Source organism: Syngnathus leptorhynchus, chromosome 16, assembly GCF_054491065.1.
Source record: "Syngnathus leptorhynchus isolate UIUO chromosome 16, UIUO_Slep, whole genome shotgun sequence".
NCBI classification, from domain to species: domain Eukaryota; kingdom Metazoa; phylum Chordata; class Actinopteri; order Syngnathiformes; family Syngnathidae; genus Syngnathus; species Syngnathus leptorhynchus.
The window spans coordinates 668,791-693,356 of record NC_141210.1 but is presented as its reverse complement, the minus strand read 5'-3'; the positions used below and the strand labels follow the sequence as shown (position 1 = coordinate 693,356).

The window sequence follows — 24,566 nt, the reverse complement described above, 5'->3', positions numbered from 1 at the left end:
AAGAATGTATTCAAATGAGATTTGGTTGACAGCTATGACTCAACAAATGAAAATGGATAAATAGCTGGTGCGGAAGCAAAGGCGCCAATTTGATGTTATTTTTTTCTAACTTAACAGTGAGTTACTGTTTATTGGTTTGGCAGTAGTCACTTAGCCCAAATTTGTCAGTAAAGGAGGCTTTCACTTTACGACTTGAGTGAATCAACACTTTTCCACACTATAAAATATTCCTTAATCCGCCGACAAGACGAGGCGCTGATGCAGTGTCGCATTAGGATGGGAATAACATAAATCCTGTAATCCAATTACAGTGCTTCCCTGAAATCTGCTCAAAAGTGTGTGTGTGCGCGTGGAGAAATGAGGCAGAGATTTTTTTTAAAATAAATATCGTTGGCCCCTTTTATTACGTATGTCAGGGTTTTTTAAAGGGTCATTCTTAGTGCTTACTCTGGTCAGCGTGGTTCTTGATCTTGAGTTCGAGTTGCCTCGAGTGGGACTCCATTCTGTCCACATGGTTCTGCAGGTCTTTCTTCTCCTGTTCATGTGTGTCCTCAAACTCGATGAATTTCTACTCTCATGCGCACACGCACACACACAGGCGGGATTAGACTTCATCAGGTGGTTCATTTTGGACAAAAAAAGAATCAGCAAGCAATAATAATGCATTGAAAATTGCAGGAAGTCAGTGAGATTTACTGATATATCTGCATGACTATTTTTTCCCCACTTCCATAAATAGTAAGAAAACGAGACAAATGTTGACGCTCTCTTCCATCAAATGATGGACCCAAATTATTTTAAAATGACAACAACAACAAAAAGGAAACAAGTTGTGCTGTTCCCTTTCTGTTGATTCCTGTCAAAGCTGCTGAGTCACACCAGTCCAGGAGCGTCTCACAGGGTTCTGACGTGGTGCCTTCACTGACTTGCCGTGAGACGAACAGGTGCATCGGGATGACAATCAGACGTGCCACGAAACGCGCGCACTTTATAGCGAGCATGTTAGCATCGCTACATTAGCATGACACCGTTTTGTTTCCACCCGCAAGAAAGCGGGAGCGGTGCCCGTGTCAAGTGCCTTTTAATTCCCAGCTAAGCTAACAAAGGTTAGCATCATAAAACAAGCACAAAATGTCTTCACCTCCTCCGCGTGTTTCCTGAGCGCTTTCTCGCGCTCGTACTGGGTGATGAGCTGCTCGTTGTCCTCCTTCAGCAGCTCCAGCTCCACTTCGTGCTCCTGGTTCTCAGCGAACACCGAGTCGAGGTTTTCCAGGACGGCCACCACCAGCGGCATGAGCTCCTTGACCACGTCCTCGTCATATTTTCCTATGAGCCTCTCGAACTCGCGGTAAATCGAGTTAGCCAGGCCCGATACCCGCTCAGACATCATCGCTGATGTTCCCGGGTCGTCCTGGTACACAACTCCGTCTTCCAGCTCCATTCTTATTTCGTAGTCCTCTCCGTATTATCCAAACTGGAGTGGGGGTTTTTTAGTGCAGTATTCCAGTTTCCCAGCCACTATAACGACATTTACGCTCTTCTTGGATGAAGTGGACACACCGAGAACATGACGCGACCGGACCGGACCGGACCCGTTACGATGCAGGCAAGAGACGACGTGGAAGGATGTCTTCCTCTTTTTTTTTTTTTTTCCCATGATGCCTTCAGGAAGCCCGCACAAGCTTCGCTCTTCCAGAAACCAAAAGAGCACAAACGTTCAGCGGGATGAATGAACGACATTTGCCTACAAAATGAAACATTCATCATATTAGAAATATGTACGGTTCATATTTTTCCTCATGTCGGGTTTTGAAAAGGGAACATTTGACGTGTCAGACGATTTTGTTGGACTTGAAATCAACGAATTGCTATTTTGCCCATTCATTTTGACGTAGTGCAGCTGAAGTTGTCGTGGTTCATACCGATTCCAGATGTAATTGAAAGCACCATTACAACAGCTGAGTTGTTGACGAGATCACGCCATGACGTCACGATAATGTCAGTCATATTTTTCACTTTAGCGTTATTTGGACTCTTATTTTATTGAAACACCCCGTTTGTTGTGTACTCTTTTTCAGTTGAATCAAAATGATCACTTTTGCTGTGCACACGTTTATTCTTGGACAGAATCATAGCACTTAAAATTGTATTCTAAATACACATTTCATAGCCCGATTATTCATCACTTACATGCTTTTCCACTAACTGATTCATCATTTATTCGTCATCTGCAATGCCGCATCCAAACATCACAAATACATAGCCCTTAGCATTTGCAACGTTTACTTTGCCAAATACCACCCACTGCTGGGAATGGTGGTCGGCATCAAGTTCCCAGTTTGGAGCACTTTATAATCGCTTATGAACGTAGATTTGCTTGTGGCAGTTTGGACAATGATGCACCACATCTTTGCAGGAGTCCATGCAGAATGGTATACAGCAGCAGAGAAAACACCTGATACAGCAAACAAAAAAAGTTGTGTTCAGTGTGGAAAGTGAGCGTATCAATATGGTTTAATTTGGTTCATTTGTTAATTTCCTCTCTTTACCCAAAGAAGGTGAGGCATCCGCAGATGGCCCACGCCATCAGGCCTGCCTGACGCTCCGTGTGGGTGATCACTGTCTGCTGACACTGGGGGCATACGGCTTCTCCAGGGCTATCTTGCAAGGAAGGCGTGACCACCAAGTGAGTCACTGTCATCGAAAAAGAAGACGATAAAATAGAATAAAACGCCGTGACTTTATCATCATCATGGCTTTTTATCTACGCAAAAAAATACCCATCATACCATTTCTATTAAAATAAGCATATGCAATTTCATTTGAAAAATTAACCATTTTTTTCAAGTGGTGGTTCTGAAATGAATCTTTTACCGCAACGGCACAAATTGGCCAGCAGAGGGCACTAAACGTGGCAACGATCACGTGTAGCAGGCCACTAACCTGTTACGTCACCGTCATTGGCATTGCCATATCCGAGAATCATATTTACGAGCGATTTTCAACATGATGATCTCAGTTTACACATCAGAGTGAAGGATAAATTTGCGTGTGGTGTAGCCAACAATATGCTGTGACTAAATTCCTCTGATTCAAGATGCATCCCAAATTGAGATTGTGCACTAGGAAGACGACGACAAAGGTTCATTGTGACGCACACGGGCTGGAAATGAACCATTCCGTAGGTCCGTTGACGAGCACACTGACTTCCTCGTGCAGGCAAGATGCATTCATTTGCATTGTGCGCACGTGTACTGACAAATTCGGAATTTGACTGATATGATATTTAAATGTGAAAAATGTATGTGCACCTCTGCATTACATGCTCACCTGAGACTGTGGTAGATGGACCTGGAGCCGCAGTGAGAGCAAGAGCGGCACATGACGTATGGAAAGACAAGAAAACAAGACAGTGTTAGGCTATACATGACATAACTCAGCAGTTCAGAACCTTCAGATCAAGATTCTCAGGCTGAGCATCATATGCACAGACCTCCTTGGTATCCAACAGTTGGAGGTCCTGCATTCATGGGCGGGTACAATCCAGGAGGGGACGCTGCACCCCCATAGGCCATGGGCGGGCCAGGGTAGGGTGGGGCTGATTCTTGTCCTAGGTGTCCTTTTTCCATCTTGAGAAGTCTTTCAGAGATAAGAAAGAAACATTTTCCAAGTGCAGCGAAAACAGTCAGACAAATGACAGAGCATTTTGAACTGCTTTGGAAATTTTGATCAATGAATTCATCACGTTTTATTCGTCACCTCCCGGCTAACAAAAGCGTCGGAGGCATGAATTCTATATCGATATTAGCGGGAGTGGTTTAGCTAACAGATGTATAGTCAATATTTGGAGTTCTTTCATGCACTTAAAAATTACATTATGGGATGATTGTGGGTGTGATGGTTGCGTTCATCTAAAAACCCAAAACGGGCTGGGATGGATAATAAGAATGATCATGTAGGATCATATATACTATATAAAAATAATGAATTGCTGAATTCTATCATTGGCCTTTTGATACAGTATGTCCAAGGAGCTCATAAAGTATGTGTAATACTCGTTTTTCTTTCGGTACAGTGTACTCAAGGAGCTCATAAAGTATGTGTAATACTCATTTTCCTAGGATATGACTCACAAGGGTATTTCTTTCCATTTCCTTGTAAATGATACTTTGAACAAGTTCAAACATCAAGGCTTATGAACAAAGGGATGTTGCGGTAGCGCCGATAGACAGATAGATAGATGTGTTGTTAGTTGTGTGCACAGAAGTGAAATTCAAAGGGGAAGCGGTGAAATTTGTCACTTCTGCATTGTGGTTTTCTCAGCCTTTGATTGTAATGTACCATTACCATTTCATGTTTTATGACAAGCCGTATCAAGATGATTATTTGACCCGATAAAGGCAATAGTCCGATCCGAGTCCAAGAATCACGCAATAATTTGATTGGAGGGAGGCATGGCTTATGCTTGCTTGAAAGCTGCGATCGTGTTCCCTGGCAAAGCTCCAGATTGCATAGTGGTCCAACCGTTTGCTCATTCCCGCTCAGTCCCTGCTGACCATCACCATAAATCCATACAAAAGCATTTAGAGAAGCACAAGGCACTCAAGCTCACCGCAGCCTAACTTGCACCAGTGCCTCACCCTGTTTTCGACAAAACGCCATTGAGATGATTCCATCCATAAATGGTTGGACTGACTTTACATAACGCGCAAAGAAGGATGCAATTTGGACCGCCAAGGAAAACAAATACAGTCATCAAAAGACACTTTTCTAGTTCCCATTAAGTGTGAGAAGAAGCAAAAAAATTGGCGCTTCACCTTTTTGGGAATACGCCATAAAACATAATTGACTTACCTGTGACTTTTGACAGCAGTAAAAATGCCTGAGAAGCTTCCTCAATGTGTGTTTGACTTGAAGAGTCTGAGAGAGCGCAAACTCTAGATCACGCTCAAAATGCAATCAGCGCTTGGCTCTGTAGAAAAGACCAGGAGAGGATGTATCATTTCATGCCTTCAACTCCGCCCCCCTCTGGATACGTCAGCGATAAGTCAACCAAGTGATACTGTGAATACACTCTTCATCAATCAGTCACTCGTTATGAGCCGGGGATGGGGTTTTTTCCGTGGTAGAAGTTGAGTTGACTCGTATTCTTAGTCCAAATGATGAACGACTGGATATTTCTGACAGCTCATTTGTTTCTGAGCGTAGCCCCGCCGCCGCCGCCGCCGCCGCGCCTGTTTGCATTCACACAATGAGAGTTGTGCAATATCGTCAATGACATGAGAAGGAATATCACATGAATCGGAAAAGTCTTGTACTTCTCCTGACACGCATTTGAGAACATGTGACAGAAAATCTCATGACAGTTCGGGACCAGCAAGAGGTCACACAAGTGAATCCCGTGAGAATGGCATGAAGTGATTCGCACACATTGGGGACAAAAATCCAAACTTTCTCACAAGTATGCGGGACCTTTATATCAAAGTTGACTTTTTTTTCACCCGCTTTGGTATATTTCGAACATCATTGATTTATTATCATGATGCATTATTATTATTAGGGTGTTCAACTTTGTTAGAGGTCCGTATAATAAATACAAAGAAAAATGCTGCACTATCGTTCGACCGAAACATTTTGTTTACGTGGATAATTCATCGAAATGGAAGACAATAGTAAGTGCATTTCCACGTTGAGCGATCGATACAATAATGTCCACTGTTGATTGTTGACACATCACAAAAAGTTTCGTTTGTAAGCAATGTGTTGTGGGTGGCAGGATTGACAAAATATCGCAAAACACCAGTGTTAATGATTCTTGTTTACTGCAGAGGAATAAAAAGTCTCCAATCCCATGATGTCACTTTACAGTCATGTCATGAAAGTGTGTGTGGGTGTTTGCCTTCATGACGTGGAAAAAAAAAAGAAGTGTGCATCAAAACATGAAGTGGGATCAAAGGACTCTGCGTAAATATTGTCCTGGTGAGGACATTTCTCTCACCGCACTCTCTTGAGTTCCCTGAAGAGCGAGCACCAGGGAAACTGAAGCCTTATTAGATCAAAACGTTACGCCTGCTGCATTTGTATGATTGTATTGATCCAACTGTTGCGGCAAGATAAGTAAAGATGGAAGTATGGGGCTGGGCTGGGCTGGGCTGGGCTGGGCTGTATGCGTGGGGTAGAAGGAGGAACACATAAGTGAAAATACAGAGGGGAGAGACAGCAGCAACTAAAAAGAGGAACCGTCACAAAGCAAAACCAAGAACAAATCGGTTCCCTACAGTGTCATTTAAGCTGTAGATACAAAGTACATGGACGGCTTATCTCGACATCCTCCCTTCTTGTCCAATACAAAAGTTGACATTCCATTTACATCAATGAGCTACCCAAAATGCCGACACGCCACCAGTGCGTCACACTGGGTGGGAGGGAAAGACTTTTTCTTCACACAACCGCCGCTTGGTTGATAAGGAAACGGAAGCCATCACCTCGTCGGCAAATATCGTATAAAATTTGTAGCGCGCATGCGCGTTGCTGCTCGGCCCTCAAATGGGTGCAGGCGATGGAAAGGGAGTGGCAGGCAGGCAGGCAGGCAGGCAGGCAGCTTTGCGCTCACTGCACATGTGGGGGAGGCAGTCGCGGGGTGACACCTTGCCTCTGAGCCTGTTAGCGTGCAAGATCTAGCGGAGACGTAGCTATGGTGACACTGGACCTCAGGGCGCTGACGGCGCCAGTGGGCATCGTGAGGATACTGGAGGTGATCTGCACCTGCATCTCCTTCAGCCTGGTGGCGTCGCTCGGACACACTACCGACTCCTTCTGGACGTGGTGCTTGTTCACTTGGGGCTTCTGCTTCGCCGTCACCCTCCAAATCCTCTTCTTGGAGTTGGTCAGCCTCAACGCTAAGCTGCCCATTTCCTGGGATGACTTCACCGCCGCCTTCGCCATGTTGTCCACGCTGATGGTGTTTGTCCCTTTTTTGGATTTCAAACTCGTTGCATGCTGCTGGTCGGGTATACGTCGAGCATTGTGGCGACGAACGCAACTTTGGTCACGTGTACTTTGTGTTCAAGAACAGGCGTGGGCAAAGTACGGTCAGGGGCCACGTGTGGGCCCGTTGCAAAATCAATTGCCCACTCCTGACCTTGTTCACCGATAACACTTTTCACCGGGATAATTCCCAACTGGCGGGTTGTGGTAAACGATCCCATTTGACTCGTTTAGCCCAAAAGGATACGTATCCCTGTCGAAATCCATGTTGATTTGGCAGAAAGTACTGATCCGTTTTCTTCTTTCCCAGGTGCTGAGCGCATCCATCATCTTCGCCAACTTCTTCACTTGCTCTACGTGTTCCCAAATGATTGCCGCTTGCGTCTTCTCCTTCCTGGCCTTCATCCTCTACGCCACCGAGGTGGGCTTGACCCGGGCCAAACCCGGGGAGATCAGCGGTTTTCTTTCAACAGTGCCGGGTCTCCTGAAGGTGCTGGAAGCCTACGTGGCCTGCATCGTCTTTGTGTGCTTGGGTTACATCCCGTACAAGCAATTCCCGGGGCTCCAGTGGTGCGTGGCCGTCTACTCCATTTGCTTCATTTTTGCGCTCCTCATCATCATCTTCACCATATGCCGACTTCTTGCCGTCTTTCCGGTGCCGTTTGATAAAGTTCTTATTGTTTGCAACGTGCTGGCCGTTCTGATGTACATGACCGCCGTGGTGGTGTGGCCCTACTACAGCTTGAAGGACAACCCCCGACCGAGCATCTGCGATAGGTTTCCAAATTCATGCGGGTGGAATTTGTTGGTGGTTATCACTTTCATGACCTGCGTCAACCTGATCGCTTACATTGTTGATACATTTTACTCCTTCCGGCTGGTCTTCTTTATGAGTAGAAACTAAAGTCGACTTTCCTGTAGAGGTCTACGTTATATTTAGCCCATTTCCAATGAATGATATCGAGTCGGAAAAGGCATTTCTTGACGTATTTTCCACTTTTGATGCAACGTTGTCAGCACGTCGTTTGTGCTTTCGCGCAGCCGTTCATGTCGACGTGATGTAAAGTGTGCAGCAAATGAATAAAAATGCTTTTTTTTTTGGTGCCAGTGGACAGTGAGCGACGATAGCCGTGAATGAGTCATTCATTAAAGTGACACGCCCTTCCCATTTCAAAGTCTGCTTGCTTGGCTGTGCATACTATGCTAGCCGTATTGGAAGTTTGGACAAGGCTTCCTTCCGCGCTAACATTAGGTTTGCAATAAAGTCATCAACTGAGTTAAAAAAAAAAAAAAAAAGAACATTCTGGAGAAAGTAAGTGGGTCATTATCAATAGACAGACTTCATGAAATGAAACTATGGCCATAAAAATATTTGAAGCCACCATTTGGCAGGATATAATTGTGATAATCGGCTGATTCATTAAAAAGCCATAACAAATCAATCCCCATTGCAACAATAAATCAAATGTATTTCATTTCAAAGTCGCAAATCTTCCAGCTAAGCCGTGAAATCATTCCTCCTTAGAAAAGTTGGAGCTTTATGATTTGGTTTTGCGCACTTAGGGTTTGGTCTTTGAATGCGTGTCAATATTGACAAATCAATTAGAGGCCATTGTCAGTGTTCATTTTTGCCTTCATGATGCTACATCAATACATCTTCATTAACAATTCATATTACTGTCCTAATGGCATGATCACGATTGCGCTCGGGCTTGTGAGAAGTCATTGTTCATGTGTCGAAGATAAGCCTCCCAAGAGAGCAAAGTCCAGCTTGAGCGTGTCTCGATAAGAATCAGGGCAGGTCCAATGGGCAATGACAGCTCGGGGCCATAAAGCGCACACTCAAATCGAGGATGCTGCGTACGTGGACTTTTGTTTTTCCGGAACACACATGGAGAGTTTCTCTCTCTCTCTCTCTCTCTCTCGCCGAGGGCGATCTGATTTGCAAAAAGATGGAACTTTTGTGAGGTGACTGCCGAGCAGCCATGATCCACGTGGACGTTCGCGCTGTGACCCAGCCGCTGGGCATCCTGCGCTTGATGGCCAGCGTCCTGACGTGTATGGCTTTCAGTCTGGTGGCATCGGTGGGCCACGTCCCCTCTCCTTACTGGGCCTGGTGCATGTTCACCTGGTGCTTCTGCTTCTTCTTCACCTTCCTCATCGTCATCCTGGAGTTCACCACCTTCAGCGGCAAGTTGCCTTTCGCCTGGGATGACTTCACCACCGCCTTCGCCGTGCTGGCCAGCATCATGTGCTTGGCCGCCTCGGTCATCTACCCGACGTTTTTCACTTGCGACGTCTGCTACAGACAGATAGGCGCTTCCGTGGTGTCCTGGGTGTGTTTCGGGGTCTACGCGGGCGAGGTGACTCTCAACGGCCTCCGGCCCGGCGGGCAGATCCGCGGCTTCCTCTCCACCGTGCCGGGAATGATGAAGATGCTGGAGACTTTCCTGGCCTGTCTCATCTTCACATCTCTGGAGGAACATCAGTACGGCGGCACTCCTGCACTCCAGTGGTGCGTGGCGGCGTACTCCTTGTGCTTCATCGTGGCCGTGCTCATCATCCTGCTGAGTGTGGCGCAGCTGACCTCCTTCTTTCCCTTTTTCGACAAGCTAGTGATCGCCTATGACATGCTAGCGTGTGCCATGTACGCGACGGCCGTGGTGATCTGGCCGCTTTTTAGTTTCCGCGCCAATGGGAGACCGGCCGACTGCGGCTACCTGTGCTGGTGGGATAAACTGGTGATGGTCAGCGTCATGTCAATTCTCAACTTGTGTGTTTACGTCCTGGATTCGGTCTACTCCGTACGGCTCGTGTTGTGCGGGAGCACGGAGTGAAGCTAACATTTGTGTCCTGTACTTTTACATCACTTTGTATATCAAATGTTTGTTGACTTTTTTTCCATTCTCATTTCATTATAAGATCAGTGGAAGCTATCAAAGAGCTCGTTGGGGTTTTTTTTTTTTTTAACAGCGTGTAGTTAATGATTCATATTCTGTCAGTCCCATAAAAAGAGAAAGAAATAGCATGTGGAACTTTGGACCACGAAAAGGCTCAACAGAGCAATGACGTCACTTTATTACCATCATAAATGCTGCATAACTCTGATTATGGGTGTGACATGATGTTGCCCAAAAAATTGTGGAGCGATCAGAATTATTTTTTTTAATAAAAACACACTTATGCTAAGTGTCCCTACCAGGTTTTGAATGAAAATGACTTCAACAATCAGTCTTACTTTCCAAAAGGAGTACACGCAATTAGAAAGCCATCGCAGTTAAATACGGTTAAATATGAATATTGAGACGACAAACGATACAACAGCCCAGTGGTGATGAAATACTCTTATCGGCATCTCTCTGTTCATACCGAAACGTTATCATCCTCAATAAAACCAATGTGTTGGAGGAGGAGGAAATAGTTTGTTCTCTATTTTTACTTTGATATGCTTTCATAAACTCCGGTCGTTAGAAATTGCCAAAGGATTGCAAAGTGTGAAGCGAGACAATGGTTAAATGTACTCACATGACTTCCAGTTGACTCAAATATAAAAGAGCTGGAAAACAAATCAAAGAAAGTTAGGACCCAAATGCAAATATGGCATTCACATGAGAAAATCCCCCCCCCCCCAACACAACAGGCTTGCTGAAAATACATTTGGATGCTCTCTTGAGCTGGATTGTGCATGTTAGGGGCTCTTTTTGTCCAAATCCTAAAATAAGGGCACATTTCAGCTCCAGCGGATGCTAATGACGATGCACCTCCAGGGCTCTTTGTGCCAACTTGTATCAAATGTGGATTATGTCTTGCGCTAATGACGCTCTTTTAAAAGCTTAGCACATGATGCACGTGCCCAAAATCTGAGCATGCAATAAGGGAGCGAGTGACGCCACCCTATTTTGCCAAGTGGTTCTCCAATGGAGATGACCTCATTTGTACTTGTCCTCTTTGAAGCCTTGATGATCTAACAAAAATATTCCGTGGCCATTGGCCGAGATCCAATATAGTAAATGAGCCATATCATCAGCCGCTATGTGCTGTTTGCCTTGCCCTGCGGGACACATTTCTATACACAGCTGTGTGTTTACTTACAACCTGGTCCGAGCGTGGACCAGCCAAACGGGTCTTTTTAAAAGACGTCAGCAACTGACCGTTGTCAACGAAACCTATGCTCACTGTGGAAAATACAGAAAGCGCGTCCTAATTTCACGCTGATTTCCCTCGTCTTCTTAAACTATCTTCACGCTCTCCATCCCCGGCCGGGGCTCTCATTGCGACTCTCCATCACGACACGCACAAGCACAGTTCTTCATATTTGTTTCTAGACGTCGTACAAGGTTGGCCTGAAAACCCATTTGGAAATTGGGATCAAAAGTGCGCTTTGCCACTGTTGAGCTGCGAGCGGAGATACACCCACTTATGGGTGGGACTTGGGCATCCAAAGGAGGGGGAACATCTTCCTCACATAAATACTCACCGTGCATCCATCCTTGACGGGCTTCCAACACGTCTCCGGAAGGAAGCTTCCAAAGCCACCTGCACGGGGCAAAGTTCACCCTCATGTTTAGGCCACTGAAGATGGCGGGAGGAGCGTGCTGACGGTCATAAAGATGACTCTTCAAAGGGACGAGGAAAGCCAGCTGGAAAGTTCTCGTCTTTGACCTTGAAAAAAATTCCAAGATAGCGGCGTGGAGAAGATGAGGAGCACGCTCACAGGTAGGATACGGCCTGAAAAGGAAACAGGGATGCATCAACTTGTGGTTTCAAAACACTTATGCAGGATTGACAAATGGTGATAGGAACATTCCTCATTTCAAAAGTATTGGAACCAGAATGAGCATTTGAATCACCGAAGGCTTCGTGAATGTTTTTCATAACCGAACTGAAAAGATTGTGTCAAGTGTTGAAAAACACTGCGTTCATAATGTACTCGACGTTTTTTCGGTTGCCTGCGCTTCATTTGAATTTGTCAAGACAAAAAACGGCCTGAGGCTAAATGAAGATGTCGTCATATAGACAATAATGCTGTAAAAATGACTGATGTCAGGCGGCGGTGGCCGCATGTAGCCTGAAGCAAACATGCTGTTTGTTTTCTCAACAAGGCAGTGCACGTCATTCCTGTTTTTGGAGCGCGCTTCACTGAATCTTTACATCAAACCAGTTCTTGTATTTGTGAAACATCTCCGGGTTGCAAAAACCGACAGCCGCCATTTATCAAATGAGTCGAGGTCACTCGGGCGGGCGAAGTACATTGCAATTTAAGACCATTCCTTAAAGCTAACTAGCAGCCCGCGGCACGGGGCCGACTGGACATCCGAACGGCATATTGTTAGATTTTTTTTTGGGGGGGGATTTTCTGCGGTGGGAGCAAAGCTTTTACATCACGCTCCAGAATAGACGTCAGCGCCCCCATACCAACATCCCGCTCTCTGTTATGTGTTAGCTCGCCAGCTAGCTGGCGGCTCACACTTCTGGTCATTTGGCCAATCAAATTTGGCACAAACGTTGACAACACAGGTGTTGTTACGTTTAGAAGACATTTTTTGTCCACTTGAAAGGAGCTTCATCGGCATTTGTGTCAGCATGTAACGTGGTGTCATGTTTACACATGGTGCAGATCATGATTTGTATTTATCTTGTTCTCCTAAAAGCTCTCAGCCACTATCATCCATTCGGATAAGCCCGCCCAAAGATGGCCGACTACAATATCACAGCGTCTGAGGAGGCGGTGGACGTGTCTTTCCCTCAGCACCACATGACAACGGAGCACAACGGCAGCGCGTCCAACGAGACGGAGCCGCTGCCGTTCCGCGTAGTCACGGGGCTGGTCTACAGCGTGGTCTTCATCGTGGGCCTCTTGGGCAACTCCTTGGCCATCTTCGTGGTGATCCGCTACACCAAGATGAAGACGGTGACCAACCTGTACATCCTGAATTTAGCCGTGGCGGACGAACTCTACATCTTGGGAATCCCCTTTTTGGCCACCAACAGCGTGCTTTACTACTGGCCCTACGGGGATTTTTTCTGCAAGGTGTGCATGACCGCCGACGCCATGAGCCAGTTCATGTCGACCTTTTGCCTGACGGTGATGAGCATCGATCGCTATCTAGCGGTGGCTCATCCCATCCGCAGCATGGGGTGGAGGAGGCCGCAGGTGGCCAGGATTTTCAGCGCCGTGCTGTGGCTGGTGTCGTTTCTGGTGGTGCTGCCGGTCACCATCTACTCGCATGTACAGGAGGGCTTGGAAACCTGCAACATCACGTGGCCAGAGATGCAAAACTGGTGGTCCGTGGTCTTCATTCTCTACACATCCATCCTGGGCTTCTTTGGACCGCTCTTGATCATTAGCATCTGCTACTTGCTCATTGTCATCAAGGTACATCAAGGTCTCCCAGAGCTTTCCCAGGGCTTGGCTGAAATCAACGTCTTTGTCTTCTCCAGGTGAGGTCGGCCGGCACTCGTGCGGGTGTGACCAAGCGACGTAAGTCGGAGCGCAAGGCGACCCGCATGGTGGTGATCATCGTCCTGGTCTTTGTACTTTGTTGGATGCCCTTCTTCACCACCAACATCGTCAACCTGGTGCACATCATCCCCGAGAACAACGCCACGGCGGCCGTCTACTTCTTTTTAGTCATCCTGACCTACGTGAACTCCTGCGCCAACCCGATCCTATACGGCTTCCTCTCAGACAAATTCAGGCAGAGCTTCCAGAAGGTGCTCTGTTTCCACAAAGCCCAGAACCTTCCATCTGCCGCGCACACCAACAACCACCTGCCTCTTTTCCCGGCCGGGAATCCCAACCACAATGGAAACATTCAGAACAACCAGGTAAGAAGACAAGCCTCCAATGTTTTGTCAGATAATGTCGAAGGTTCCCCGCCCCTGTGTGTTGACAGGTTGTCCACATGGAGGCTGCCGCTGCTGCTGCTGCAAAACCTGACAATGACTCTTCAAATGGCTTGAATGGCCAATCAAAGCTGTGAGATGACGCAACACAAACAAAAGTGCCGCCACCCGTGCTCTTTCATTTTCATTCATTGGATTAAGATTAGATTTGGATTCATCTTCAGATTTTAGTTTTTACTCATTCAATTTAAGAGGAGTCAATAAATGGAATTCATCCATGGCCGAGAGCAGTATTTTTTGTATGATGTTCACTTTTCATAGTTTGACTAGGTTTTTTTTCCTATCAGTGTTTCTGATTGGGAAATAAATAATACTGCAGTCAGTCCCCCCCCCCCCCCAAAGAAAAGAGTCATAGTAATTGCCCAACAGTCCAAAAACATGTCAAAATGAAACTCCTCAACTTACTTCGACACAAAACCTTGGCACCGAGATGCTCCAAGGAGGCACCAAAGCACTACGTTTGCCTAAATGAAGATAGCAAACAAACAAACAAACAAACGGTTTTGGCGACTGAGCATATTTTGCCATAACGTGACATAACAAATAGTAAGTCATTCACAATGTTTCCTCAAAGAAATTCTTCACTGGAAGGAAGCATTTGCAGAAATGCGCTGTTCTAAATGTCCTGAAGCAAAAGAATTCATCAGTGACAACCTTGTCCCCTGATCCTTCTCATTAAAGAGGCATCGTTTGGCCTGAAAGCATGACGCTCGTTTGTTTTGTATCACCAATGAACAAGCCTGCTCGAGGCAAAGCAACAGCTCGGCTCAAGTCGTTGCCGTTGTGGCTATAAATACCACTGATGAGAAATGCACTTGATGTTTACTGTAAGATCAAACAAAATCAAAGGACAACTTTCAATTTTGGTGGTCATGATGAGAAAACCATATTTGCTCGGGTAACAAATGAGACTGAACTTTCCACCTTCACTGGAGGCAGCTGGTGAAATGTTGCATTGAAATCAAAACAGTGGCCATACATCAAATTGATGATGACACTTAGTTGAACCATCACATCTCATTTTATCTTGAAATACTCCATTTTCCGTTCCCTGGCCCCAATCTGTTGTGGTCTTGTAGTATCCGTGCTGAATAGTGTTGTGTTCTATTTGTTGGTCCAATTTATGCTATGATGCATTTTTTGGTCTTGACACTAATTGTGAGTAAATTGAGAGCAAGGGATCATGCTTTCAGTATAACTTTTGTGATAATGTGGGCCTTGGCTGAAATAAAGGTTGTAGAACACTGGTCTGTTGTCTGTTGTTTGTTTTTTCGGTCTGTTTCGTTCGGAGGTCAAATATTTCAAGTGATTAGTGGTACGCGGGTTCCCTCTAGCGGCAACCGAGAGGAATCACTGGCGACGTCAAATTTGCATCGCATCAGTTTCAAATCATTTGAGTTTTCTTTCCTTTATTAAAAGCAAGCGTTCTATTCAAACTATGCATAATGTCGTACTGACTTACAGTAATATCAACTGTATTTTAGAATAAGAACATCTTTTTTTAAAGAGCGGTTGAGTGGATGATGCTATTCTATTTTCAAGTCATGAATGTGGTGCAGGGAGAACGGACTTTTTTTAGGCAATATTTGGCAAAGAACCGCTGTTGTTAAAAAAAAACTTGAACGCGGTATGTTTTGTGCCACACGGAGGCAGTGTTGCACTGTTTTGTGCTTTGCGATGGAGGGGGTGGTGCTGAGGGCCCCACATGAGCTGTTGTCACGGTTCGACGTCGAGGAAAAAAGTTGGAGCTCACTTGTGCATGAACATCCATCATGTTGCATTGGAACCTCGGAGGATCACACTTTGGAATGTAACACTCCGCCCGCCTTCTATGCTGCCTTCTGAATTGCATCTGTGGATTTGACCACCTCTGAGGCGTGCGTCAATTGGCAGGTATGCCTTCTGCCTCCTCTTGAAGTTTTTCCAATCAGCTCAACTCTGCGGAAGGATTACAAGTACAAGGGGACATGGCGAGCGAGAGGAAACCGAGGCTTTGCGTCATGACAAAGGGGGAGCAAGGCTACGGCTTTCACTTGCACGGTGAGAAAGGCAAGACCGGACAGTTCATCCGCAAAGTGGAGCCCGACTCGTCTGCAGAGGCGGCGGGCTTGCGCGCCGGGGACCGTGTGGTTGCGGTCAACGGGGTCAACGTGGAGAGAGAGACGCACCACCAGGTACAAAGAGTTTTACAACACCTAATATACATGGAAAGAAGGTGTGTGGCAAAAATAAGCTGATGACGCAATTTGGGTTTCAATTCTCTGCTAAAATCCAAGCAAGAAACAAAGCAACAAATGGGGCCACATTGTGGCCCACCCGTCGTCAGTCAAACGATATGCCAGAATGTGTCTGGCCCCCCCGTGCCCTGAGTTTGACGCTGCTGATTGCTTCCGTCTCCAAGAATGCGTTCGGGGCTGAGCCCTCCAAGTACACGAAAGTTAGCGTTCACAAACCTGTTGATCAGGACGGAAAATGCCTTGACAGATTCCGGAAAGAGGCGTCACTCGCTCGTGACGACGGACGTGACAAAAGTTGTCGGTCGGAAGATTGCAACATACCGCAGCACAAAAGGGGGCCATCATTGCACTTTGTCTGTCTCCCATTCCTCAAGGTGGTACAGCGAATTAAGGCTGTGCAAAATGAGACCAGATTACTGGTGGTGGACCAGGAGACGCACCATTATCTGCGTCACCTGCGCCTCACCGCCACCGAGGAGATGGCCATCCCGGGAGAGGAGCCGCCTCCCCCGTTCTCCCCCCCGGACCCACCGACCTCCCCCAGCAAGGACAAGGGGAGGAACGGCTCTGCCGTGGTGGAGTCCATGTTGCAGAGGAGTACGAGCGTCCGGGTGCCCAAACACACCGGGAGGCTGCCGTCGTTGGCTGCCAACAAGGTAAACATAGCTACAATCAGGGTGACTCCAAAGGTGCATCTTACTTTTGTTGATCCACATCCAGCTTTACGACCGACCAGCTTGTCACGCACGCACGCACGCACGCAAATCCACGCGTGAGTGGCCAGAAGGCTTTTTTGAACGTCTTCCAGATGTTTTGTTCCGAGAGGTCGGCAAACTAGGAAGTTCACACAATGTGACCTTAAAAAAGAAAAAGGAGCATTTGATGTTCATTCTGCAAAAGAGGAAATGGGCCGGAATGCATCTTTGTCACGCAATCGTTTCCAGCTACAAAAAGGCAACACGCTTTTCCACAACACGTGTTCTCACTTAGATGTTCATACGTGACAAAGAGACATCCCCTAAATTCCTCTCAGCTTATCACTTCTATTCAGAATGCGGTTTCCTTTTGCGACCTGTGCAGAGGAATCCCGAGGAGTTACCTCAGAGCAATTCTCAACAAAATACAGCTTACAACTTTGAAAGAATGAACGGAAGAAAGGTTCGACCACATCTTAGGGCTTGTCATTGTATCAATTGAGCTAGCTGCACAATGGCTCCATTGATGCTGCTCAAAAAGAAATATTCTACCATCTGTTTACGCTGACACAGCACATTTTGTCTCATGCGTGATGGCTAAAACTTTCTCCACAGAACCTCTTTTTACCTGTCATAAACAGATAACATGCACGCTCAGCATATATTCATGTTCCTGGCGCTTGGATAGAAGATGCTCCTGCAAACATCTTGTGGTGTTTTGCTGAAATTTGTTCCACTCCCGATCTCCTTTGCCAGATTTGTCGAAACAGGTCGCTAGGGACATATTGTTCCGAAAGGCAATTCGACACGCTGGAAAGAATGTTGACATTTGTTCAAAGCCGCACGTTAAGTCGAAAAGCCCGCTCCGAAATTTTTCATGATTCATCTGGACAATCTGTCAGTGGTCATCACTTCATCAATAACCAGCAGGAAGACATACGCTCCTATGTCATAACACCAAAAATAGTCCTTTGCCGCCATCTCGTGGGATCAAATGTCATGGAACTGGCTTGAAGTGAGTTGAGTCGTTTCGTTGGGTTGACAATAGCGCTTTGGCGCCATCTCAATATGCAACTCGTTTTTATGTTGCTACTACTCGTGCCTCATGTTGAGTTTAAAATACGTCCGGTTGTGTAGTGTGCACGAGAAAAAGAGAAAAGCTGGGATCTCGCCCGGTTGCTCTAACATTATTAGTAGGAAATGTCGGGTTGCTATGGCAACATCAGAGATGCGCATGTAATTATTCCAAGTACACCAGTGTGCCATTCAGAAGCCCTTTTGATAAAAATACAAATGACGACTTGATGTATGGCTTATTTATTGACTATATGCGCTGCCCACGCAATGTGAATGATTTAGCGCTCGATACCGAAAATCATATCACGTTGCACGTTGAGAAAACAAACTTGCTGACGGGCAAAGCGGCGACATGGAACATCTGCCAACTACTGATAACAAGGGTGTCAACGTGTGCATGACATCCAAAAAAGACAAACTACGGGTGGGGACTGCATACAAAAAAACATTTTTCAAGAGGGATGGCCACTGAAAATATTTTGGGTTGCATTGGCTTGATCCCCTTCAAATAACAAGTGCACATTTGAAAAGCCACCAGGTAAACAACATGTAGGCTCAGGTCAGTGTGCTCTACAAAGAGAGTTTGAGCTGCGGCAGCAGCAGCAGCAGCAGCAGCAGCAGCAGCAGCAGCGTAAGGCCCAGCTGTTCCACAAACAAGACTTCTCATGTTCTCTGGCTCTCCCAAGCGCCTTCTTTCCAATCCCCCTCTTTGTTCAAATGCTTTTCTGCTCTTCTCCATCCATCCATCCATTCATCCGTCATTTCCTCCCTCTGCATTTGACCTTGCCAGCTCCTTTTTCTTTTTGAGTTGAGCAACACCGACAGCAGCAAGAGAGCAAAAGCACTCGATTGAAGAAAAGCTTTTCCATTTCAAAGCCCCGTCATATCGGTACGACTTGACCCGACGGCGCTCGGTTGACAAGTTCCCCCCCCGACTGTTGGCGCGGCAACCCAGGGTGACATTTCGCCCAGTGCGCTGCGCTGGCACCGTTACTGTTGCGCGTTAATGCGATCCTTGCGGTAGTTTTAATGACAGTGAACTTTCCAGTAAGTCGCAGCCAGCAGCTTCGCTAATAATGATTCATGGAAATGTCAACACGAGGAAATATAATGTGCTTTTTTTGAAGCCTTTTTATGTTTAATCATGTCATTGTATTCATAGAACAATATGTCTATCATTGTATGAAGTGTTCATTTGATACAGGGGCACCTGGACTCGTGAGCGGATTACTTTTTTGAGATACAAGCCGTCGCTGGGACTTTGTCATAGAAGTAAAGTTGTTGTGGCACGCTTCCTATCAGATCTACTTCTTTTAAATATGGACAAATCGATCCAAATGTCTGCCATCAAACGGTCATGGGTGATATTCATATTTACAGTTTGACACCCACATGTAGATTATTTTTTATTTTACATTTGGGAAGGATAAAATGAATGGGATACTTCCATACAACCACATATTGGAGTTATTCTGGGTTTTGCGGTTTTTCACATGGCCGTCCGTAACCCGAATATTTGTAATATGTATTCCGCTTTTTGACTGCACGTAAAGGTGAACAATGAGTTGGCTGGCATTTGTACCAGCAGCGCCAGCAACGATTTCACAAGATGAGCGTAACTGGAAAAACTGGTGCAAGGATTCATGCCCACGGGCTTGACTTGCCGCAGCTAATTGTGACTGTGAAAGGCTTACGTCACAATTAAGGATTCAACAGAAGCAACGGAGAAAAAGAGAAAAGCTGATTGTGTTTTTTACCAAGGTGTTAAATAGTTGATAGCTATACAAGAGTGCTGGGAGGGAGGATTGCTGACAGTTCCATTTTTGGGATGACATTATTTTTCAAAAGCAGGAGAACATGAACGGATGGATGGATGGATGGATGGATGGATGGATGGATGGATGGATGGATGGATGGATGGATGGATGGATGGATGGATGGATGGATGGATAATAGCAGACCCTTTCATCTACTTGTGCATGGGAATGCCTGAGACAATTGACAACATGTCTGCTGGGATACATTGCGGTCGGTCTTGGTGCTTTGTTTTGAATGGAAACGGCATGCGCAGCAGACAAAAAAAAACAACAACTCACGTCTGACATGTTTACCCAGAAAGAAACAAGAGGCTCATTGTGACATGAAGTCAAAGGAATTTCGGGGATGAAAACACAACCCGCCCGTGCACGTGTCATGCTGCGTTGGAAATCCGCTTTTTTCCAATCAGTCTTCCTAACCTTAAGCAGACAAGCAGCTGTTTGTTTTCCCAAGGTTTTGCTGACAACATGGGAAGGCAACACGTGAAAAAACACTGGAAGGACACCATGTTTTGCTCTCGGCAACCAATCAAAAGCACGGCAATATATGGTGACGTCATCAAGAGCCGACTTGTAGCTAATAATATCTGCCAGCGCGACTGACTCCAAATTCACACTACAATGTGACTTGGAATGTGTGTGGCTTTATAAGGCGTATCTTTCTTTTGTCAGAGTCATTTTTTCTTTTGGCTTGACGAATCCTTTCAGCTGATGTTTAGTCTGTCTGGCCCCTGACCTGTCTCCTAAATCATGAGGTCAAGCACACACGGTTACGGCACGCCACGGCATTTCAATCTCCCCGTTGGGGGGGGTCTGTTGCCCGGGCGCCAATGGCACGCCATTCTGACTGATGAAAGATGGCGAGCGAGACCTCGGAGGGGGGGGTGATCGGCGAGTTGCGCATGCGGGGCAGACTGAGGTTACATTGGCTCGCCCGCCCCCCAATCCACCAACATAATAACTCCCAGCTGTGCAGTGTTTATCCAAGTGGAGTTCCATTGCTTTTCCCCCCCTCTGGAAAGTTCTGTCAGGTCGCCCAATCTCTCAATTGTGCTGTCTTCAATGGCTCTTCTCAATCCGATGATGTTCACCTCCCTCCCACGCACGCACTCACTCTCGCTCCCTCCTCGCCGCTTTCCTTCCTGCGCTCCACGTTTCTGCCATTTGTTCCCCGATTCCCACTTTTCCAAACACAAAAGACTTGATATTGCTTTTCTCCTGTGGAAGCTTCCCACTTCTGGACAATGTGAAGGGCTCAAATGGAACCATATGTCACCATATCGGCTGCTGCTGCTGCAGCTGCAGGAAGTTTGAGCTTTGGGGGATAAGACGGCAACTTTCCAAGCGAATCACTTGAGGAACATTTCCACCAAGCACTCTCAGAAAATGCAGTAATATCTCTCATATCATATCATCAAGCCGCTCATCCTGCACTTATTTGTGTAGGCGGTAGATGAGCGTGGTCACAATTATACAACGGCGATGCTGGGAGTCTTGGCAGTGATATGCTGCAAATGGACACTCAACTGATAACGGCAGCACGGCAGCACGGCAGCACGCCATCCTTGTAAAAGTGTGCCATTCTACTGTTTCAGGAGGTTTCCGTCCGCGCCCCGGCCCCCACCCGGGCTCAGTCACGGCTCCACGGCGACCCCGCCGAGCTGGCTCCGCGTCTGTGCCGCTTGGTGCGCGCCGACACGGGCTACGGCTTCAACCTCCACAGTCATCGGTCCAGGCCGGGCCAGTACATCCGCTCGTTGGACGCGGGCTCGCCTGCCGACCGGGCCGGCCTTCGACCTCAGGATAGAATTGTCCAGGTATGAAGAGCCTTTTGCAAGTATTGAACCAAATGTTGGCGCGCGGGTGCCATTCCCCGCCCCCCACAAAGTAAGCGCATGACCGCTTGATCACGTTTATTGCAAATCCCCCCCCCCCAAGAATCTCATTCCTTGTTAAAAATACCACCAAGAGGAAGACAAAAATGCCAACATTTATCAAAACGCTCGCTTGGTTATGATGAAAGTCACGATGAGATGTCTATCATCACCATTATCAAGTGCGGGCGGGGAAGGAACAATAAAAGGAAAAGAGCTCAAATTGCTGTGCAGTTTACAAGAGCCCGAGCACACGGCTTATTGAAAGCAGATGTTACAAGTTCTGGGGTCACGCCTGCGTCTGCCAACAAGACCCGAGATCTGCACTGTATCCATCCACGAGGCTCGGGTGCTATATAACATTTCGGGGGGCTCGTAAATCAACCTCACCGACTTGAACTGGCCATTTCACCACGAAAAAGGACAAAACGAACGGGGGCAGGCATTGCACATGGTCCTTAAAGATAAATATCCGACATTGCTCCAGCAATGACTTTCATGTTGTGTGTATGAAGCAGTCACATCAAAGTTGATAGATTGTAAGAAAGTGCTTAGACTCTCCCAGCATTCTCATGACCTCCCTCTCAGGGTTGTTGAAAAAGTCCTGTTGAAATACAGTTTCAGCATTTAAGGCCTTCATTTCAATTGGAATCAACTCATTTGCAGCCAAAGTAGAAATACTTTGATGAAAAACTAATTGATGTACAAATACAAAGCAGCAGGCAGAATGCCGAGGAGTGAGCGTGTGTGTGTGTGTGTGTGGGGGGGGGGGGGGGGGGGGGGACATTACGAGCAGATGGATGTCACCTCTTCATTTGGATGGTGACTCTCTCTCTCTCTCCCTTTCTCACACACACGAAAGGGCTGCTCAGGTGTTTCCCTGGAGAAGCATATTCATTCTCCCCGAGAACAGAGTGCATTGTCATGTGTGGGATGAAGGCCTGCAAAACACCACCAACATGCTCCCTTATTCTATCAGCAGTGCAAATGAAGAAATGAACAACCTGTCTTCTATTTACCTTATTTATCCCAAAACGTCTGTCAATAGGCCGTGATGATAAGCACAAATTTAGCTGCTCCTCGGGACAAAGACATCCGAAACCAGGCCCGAAACTAAGGCCGGCCATGAATCATTTATGTCCATGGCTAACTGCGCATGTTGTCAAACTACCTGACACAGGAAGGCTCAGGCGGAGACGCAGCCCAACCCGCTCGGAGCAATCCATCATGACAAGATTGATACGGCACCTTTGGTATTAATTAGCAAGTGCGAAACACAGCGGGTAAAGAAGAGAAAACAACAAAAGCCACATCTCAGTCCTATGTGTACTTTGACAGTAAGTTCAACTGCTACGCCCCCTACTGGGCGAATGAGAAAGTGCGGGGGAAAAAATTGCCAAGCTTGATCGATCTCTTTCTCCCTTTTTCCAACATTTTGCTTGTTAGGTCAACGGCGTGAACATCGAGGGCATGCGCCACTCCGAGGTGGTGGCCTTCATTAAAAAAGGAGGAGACCAGACCCGGCTGCTGGTGGTGGATCCCGACGCCGACCAATACTTTAAGATGAAGGGCATCGTCCCCACCGTCAGCCACGTGAAAGGTAAAGAGGTGGCCGTTTGATTCCGAGCCACGTGCTCCGAAAGTACCGTACGCGTCCGCTGTCACAGATTACGACGGTCCCTCCGTCTCCAACGGATCTCACAGCCCCCTGGTGAACGGCAGCTCCACCTCACATTCCATCAGGTCAACCACCTCGGACCACAGTAACTACGGCAAGGGCCCGCAGGTGGGTGCGGCCGTCGGCTCACCCTCAATATCCGCTTTGTAACTTGCGACTTTCCTTAGCCGGCGGGCGACGAGCGAGGTCGATTTTCGGACCCCTTCGCCGAGATCGGCCTGAGCGCCACGGCGGCTGAGGAAAAGCGGAAGCTCCACGCCAAAGAGAAGAGGCGGGCGCCGCAGATGGACTGGATGAAGAAATACGAGCTCTTCAGTAATTTCTGAGGAGATGCTTCCAAGCCGAGAGGAGGACAAACAAACTAAAGAATGGATTGGAAGGAGCCACTCCAGACATCGCAGGATCCTTCCTCTACTTTAGTGGACATCTTTTTTTTTAAAGTGTATATAAGCATCGTCATGGCAACGTGGAGTTCACTGTGACAGAGTGCGACGGCCTCCACCAGCAGAGGGCAGACTTGCACCACAAATACAACATGCTCTTCGAGAGCATTTTTTTCTTAATTCATAATTTGCCCTATTTTACTGGGGGGGGGGGGGGTTTAAAAAAAAGCAAGTAAGGCTGTTGCTAAAGGTGCCCTGCTATTAAAGACACAGTATTACTTTTAAACATATGTTTTGGAATGAATTGTCCAATTTAAAGGTAACAAAGGCCTTCATTGTTACTACTTGGATATTATTTTGTATGAAGCCGGGATTATTCTCTTAATGAATCATAAGAATGAGAAGATCTGAACATATGAAGGAAAATGGCATCTATGAAAGGCTGAAAGAAGAGTTTCACTTTGTGACCTCACCACCCCACCATATTGTTTATCAGTTACTGTACATAAACTTCGTCCATTCGAGTTCACAGTCGCAGAAGACACGTACGCAATAAAGGTCACTTTCCCAATCCGGTGAGTTGAGTATTGAAGTGAATGGGCCAAGAAAGGGAAGCCTGTCAATGAATGTCGTCTGAAGTCAGTCAGCTAGCTTCCTGAGCTCAGCCATGCTTCAATGAGGGAGGGATTATTTCATGCAGCTGTCATGCACATGCCAATGTGTGACATTTCATGTGTTGACACCACTGCGTCTGAAGCCGGCCGAGCCGAGCCGAGCCGCTCGCACGCCGGAAACATATTCCCATTGCTTTCTTATATTACATGGAATTTTTTTGTTCCTCTCCCATTGAATGTTTTTGCCGTCTGTCTGTCCTTGCACGTTTTGTCACTTCAGATGAGGATTAGGCCGCCC

The 24,566-nt window shown here is 46.7% G+C and overlaps 6 protein-coding genes across 15 annotated transcripts in view; 4 read left to right on the top strand and 2 right to left on the bottom strand.

Moving 5' to 3' along the window:
- spag9a (sperm associated antigen 9a) overlaps nucleotides 1-1,674 on the bottom strand; it is a 61,101-nt gene extending 59,427 nt beyond the window's left edge. For 6 of the 10 annotated variants that reach the window (XR_015068416.1, XR_015068415.1, XR_015068417.1 and 3 more), the window contains exons 1-2: nucleotides 1,142-1,674; nucleotides 448-568 (exon numbers count right to left, since the gene is read on the bottom strand). Coding sequence is in view for 5 of the 10 variants with exons in the window: in XM_085932983.1 (XP_085789109.1) it covers nucleotides 448-568; nucleotides 1,142-1,441 (421 nt within the window). In the remaining 5 variants the exon portion in view is untranslated. The remainder of the gene's footprint in view (nucleotides 1-447; nucleotides 569-1,141) is intronic. The other 4 variants (XM_085932979.1, XM_085932981.1, XM_085932980.1 and 1 more) reach the window with 1 other exon arrangement.
- A 408-nt stretch (nucleotides 1,675-2,082) lies between these two features.
- LOC147043774 (LITAF domain-containing protein-like) overlaps nucleotides 2,083-24,566 on the bottom strand; it is a 34,051-nt gene continuing 11,567 nt past the window's right edge. The window contains exons 3-9 of the mRNA XM_085932997.1: nucleotides 11,465-11,715; nucleotides 10,513-10,543; nucleotides 4,855-5,234; nucleotides 3,494-3,639; nucleotides 3,331-3,351; nucleotides 2,550-2,694; nucleotides 2,083-2,455 (exon numbers count right to left, since the gene is read on the bottom strand). Of these exons, the coding sequence (XP_085789123.1) occupies nucleotides 2,350-2,455; nucleotides 2,550-2,694; nucleotides 3,331-3,351; nucleotides 3,494-3,629 (408 nt within the window). The 5' untranslated portion in view covers nucleotides 3,630-3,639; nucleotides 4,855-5,234; nucleotides 10,513-10,543; nucleotides 11,465-11,715 and the 3' untranslated portion in view covers nucleotides 2,083-2,349. The remainder of the gene's footprint in view (nucleotides 2,456-2,549; nucleotides 2,695-3,330; nucleotides 3,352-3,493; nucleotides 3,640-4,854; nucleotides 5,235-10,512; nucleotides 10,544-11,464; nucleotides 11,716-24,566) is intronic.
- On the top strand, nucleotides 6,563-8,484 carry LOC147043778 (myeloid-associated differentiation marker-like). The gene is made up of 2 exons (XM_085932995.1): nucleotides 6,563-6,961; nucleotides 7,298-8,484. The coding sequence occupies exons 1-2, from the start codon at nucleotides 6,695-6,697 to the stop codon at nucleotides 7,889-7,891; spliced, it is 861 nt and encodes a 286-aa protein (XP_085789121.1). The 5' UTR covers nucleotides 6,563-6,694; the 3' UTR covers nucleotides 7,892-8,484.
- On the top strand, nucleotides 8,868-9,935 carry LOC147043777 (myeloid-associated differentiation marker-like). The gene has a single exon (XM_085932996.1). The coding sequence runs from the start codon at nucleotides 8,973-8,975 to the stop codon at nucleotides 9,822-9,824; it is 852 nt and encodes a 283-aa protein (XP_085789122.1). The 5' UTR covers nucleotides 8,868-8,972; the 3' UTR covers nucleotides 9,825-9,935.
- LOC147043776 (somatostatin receptor type 5-like) lies at nucleotides 11,457-14,231 on the top strand. Its single transcript, XM_085932989.1, has 4 exons — nucleotides 11,457-11,703; nucleotides 12,639-13,363; nucleotides 13,429-13,815; nucleotides 13,884-14,231. The coding sequence occupies exons 2-4, from the start codon at nucleotides 12,680-12,682 to the stop codon at nucleotides 13,968-13,970; spliced, it is 1,158 nt and encodes a 385-aa protein (XP_085789115.1). The 5' UTR covers nucleotides 11,457-11,703; nucleotides 12,639-12,679; the 3' UTR covers nucleotides 13,971-14,231.
- On the top strand, nucleotides 15,590-24,407 carry LOC147043775 (Na(+)/H(+) exchange regulatory cofactor NHE-RF2). The gene is made up of 6 exons (XM_085932990.1): nucleotides 15,590-16,067; nucleotides 16,505-16,786; nucleotides 21,315-21,536; nucleotides 23,040-23,193; nucleotides 23,261-23,379; nucleotides 23,439-24,407. The coding sequence occupies exons 1-6, from the start codon at nucleotides 15,861-15,863 to the stop codon at nucleotides 23,595-23,597; spliced, it is 1,143 nt and encodes a 380-aa protein (XP_085789116.1). The 5' UTR covers nucleotides 15,590-15,860; the 3' UTR covers nucleotides 23,598-24,407.

Excerpts from the sequence above, each read along its gene's own strand:
- LOC147043778 (XM_085932995.1), top strand. The coding sequence starts at position 6,695 with ATGGTGACACTGGACCTCAGGGCGCTGACGGCGCCAGTGGGCATCGTG. Across the intron at positions 6,962-7,297 it reads CCATGTTGTCCACGCTGATG|GTGCTGAGCGCATCCATCAT; the intron begins GTGTTTGTCCCT and ends CTTCTTTCCCAG.
- LOC147043777 (XM_085932996.1), top strand. The coding sequence starts at position 8,973 with ATGATCCACGTGGACGTTCGCGCTGTGACCCAGCCGCTGGGCATCCTG.
- LOC147043776 (XM_085932989.1), top strand. The coding sequence starts at position 12,680 with ATGGCCGACTACAATATCACAGCGTCTGAGGAGGCGGTGGACGTGTCT. Across the intron at positions 13,364-13,428 it reads ACTTGCTCATTGTCATCAAG|GTGAGGTCGGCCGGCACTCG; the intron begins GTACATCAAGGT and ends TGTCTTCTCCAG. Across the intron at positions 13,816-13,883 it reads GAAACATTCAGAACAACCAG|GTTGTCCACATGGAGGCTGC; the intron begins GTAAGAAGACAA and ends GTGTGTTGACAG.
- LOC147043775 (XM_085932990.1), top strand. The coding sequence starts at position 15,861 with ATGGCGAGCGAGAGGAAACCGAGGCTTTGCGTCATGACAAAGGGGGAG. Across the intron at positions 16,787-21,314 it reads CGTCGTTGGCTGCCAACAAG|GAGGTTTCCGTCCGCGCCCC; the intron begins GTAAACATAGCT and ends CTACTGTTTCAG. Across the intron at positions 21,537-23,039 it reads CTCAGGATAGAATTGTCCAG|GTCAACGGCGTGAACATCGA; the intron begins GTATGAAGAGCC and ends TTTGCTTGTTAG.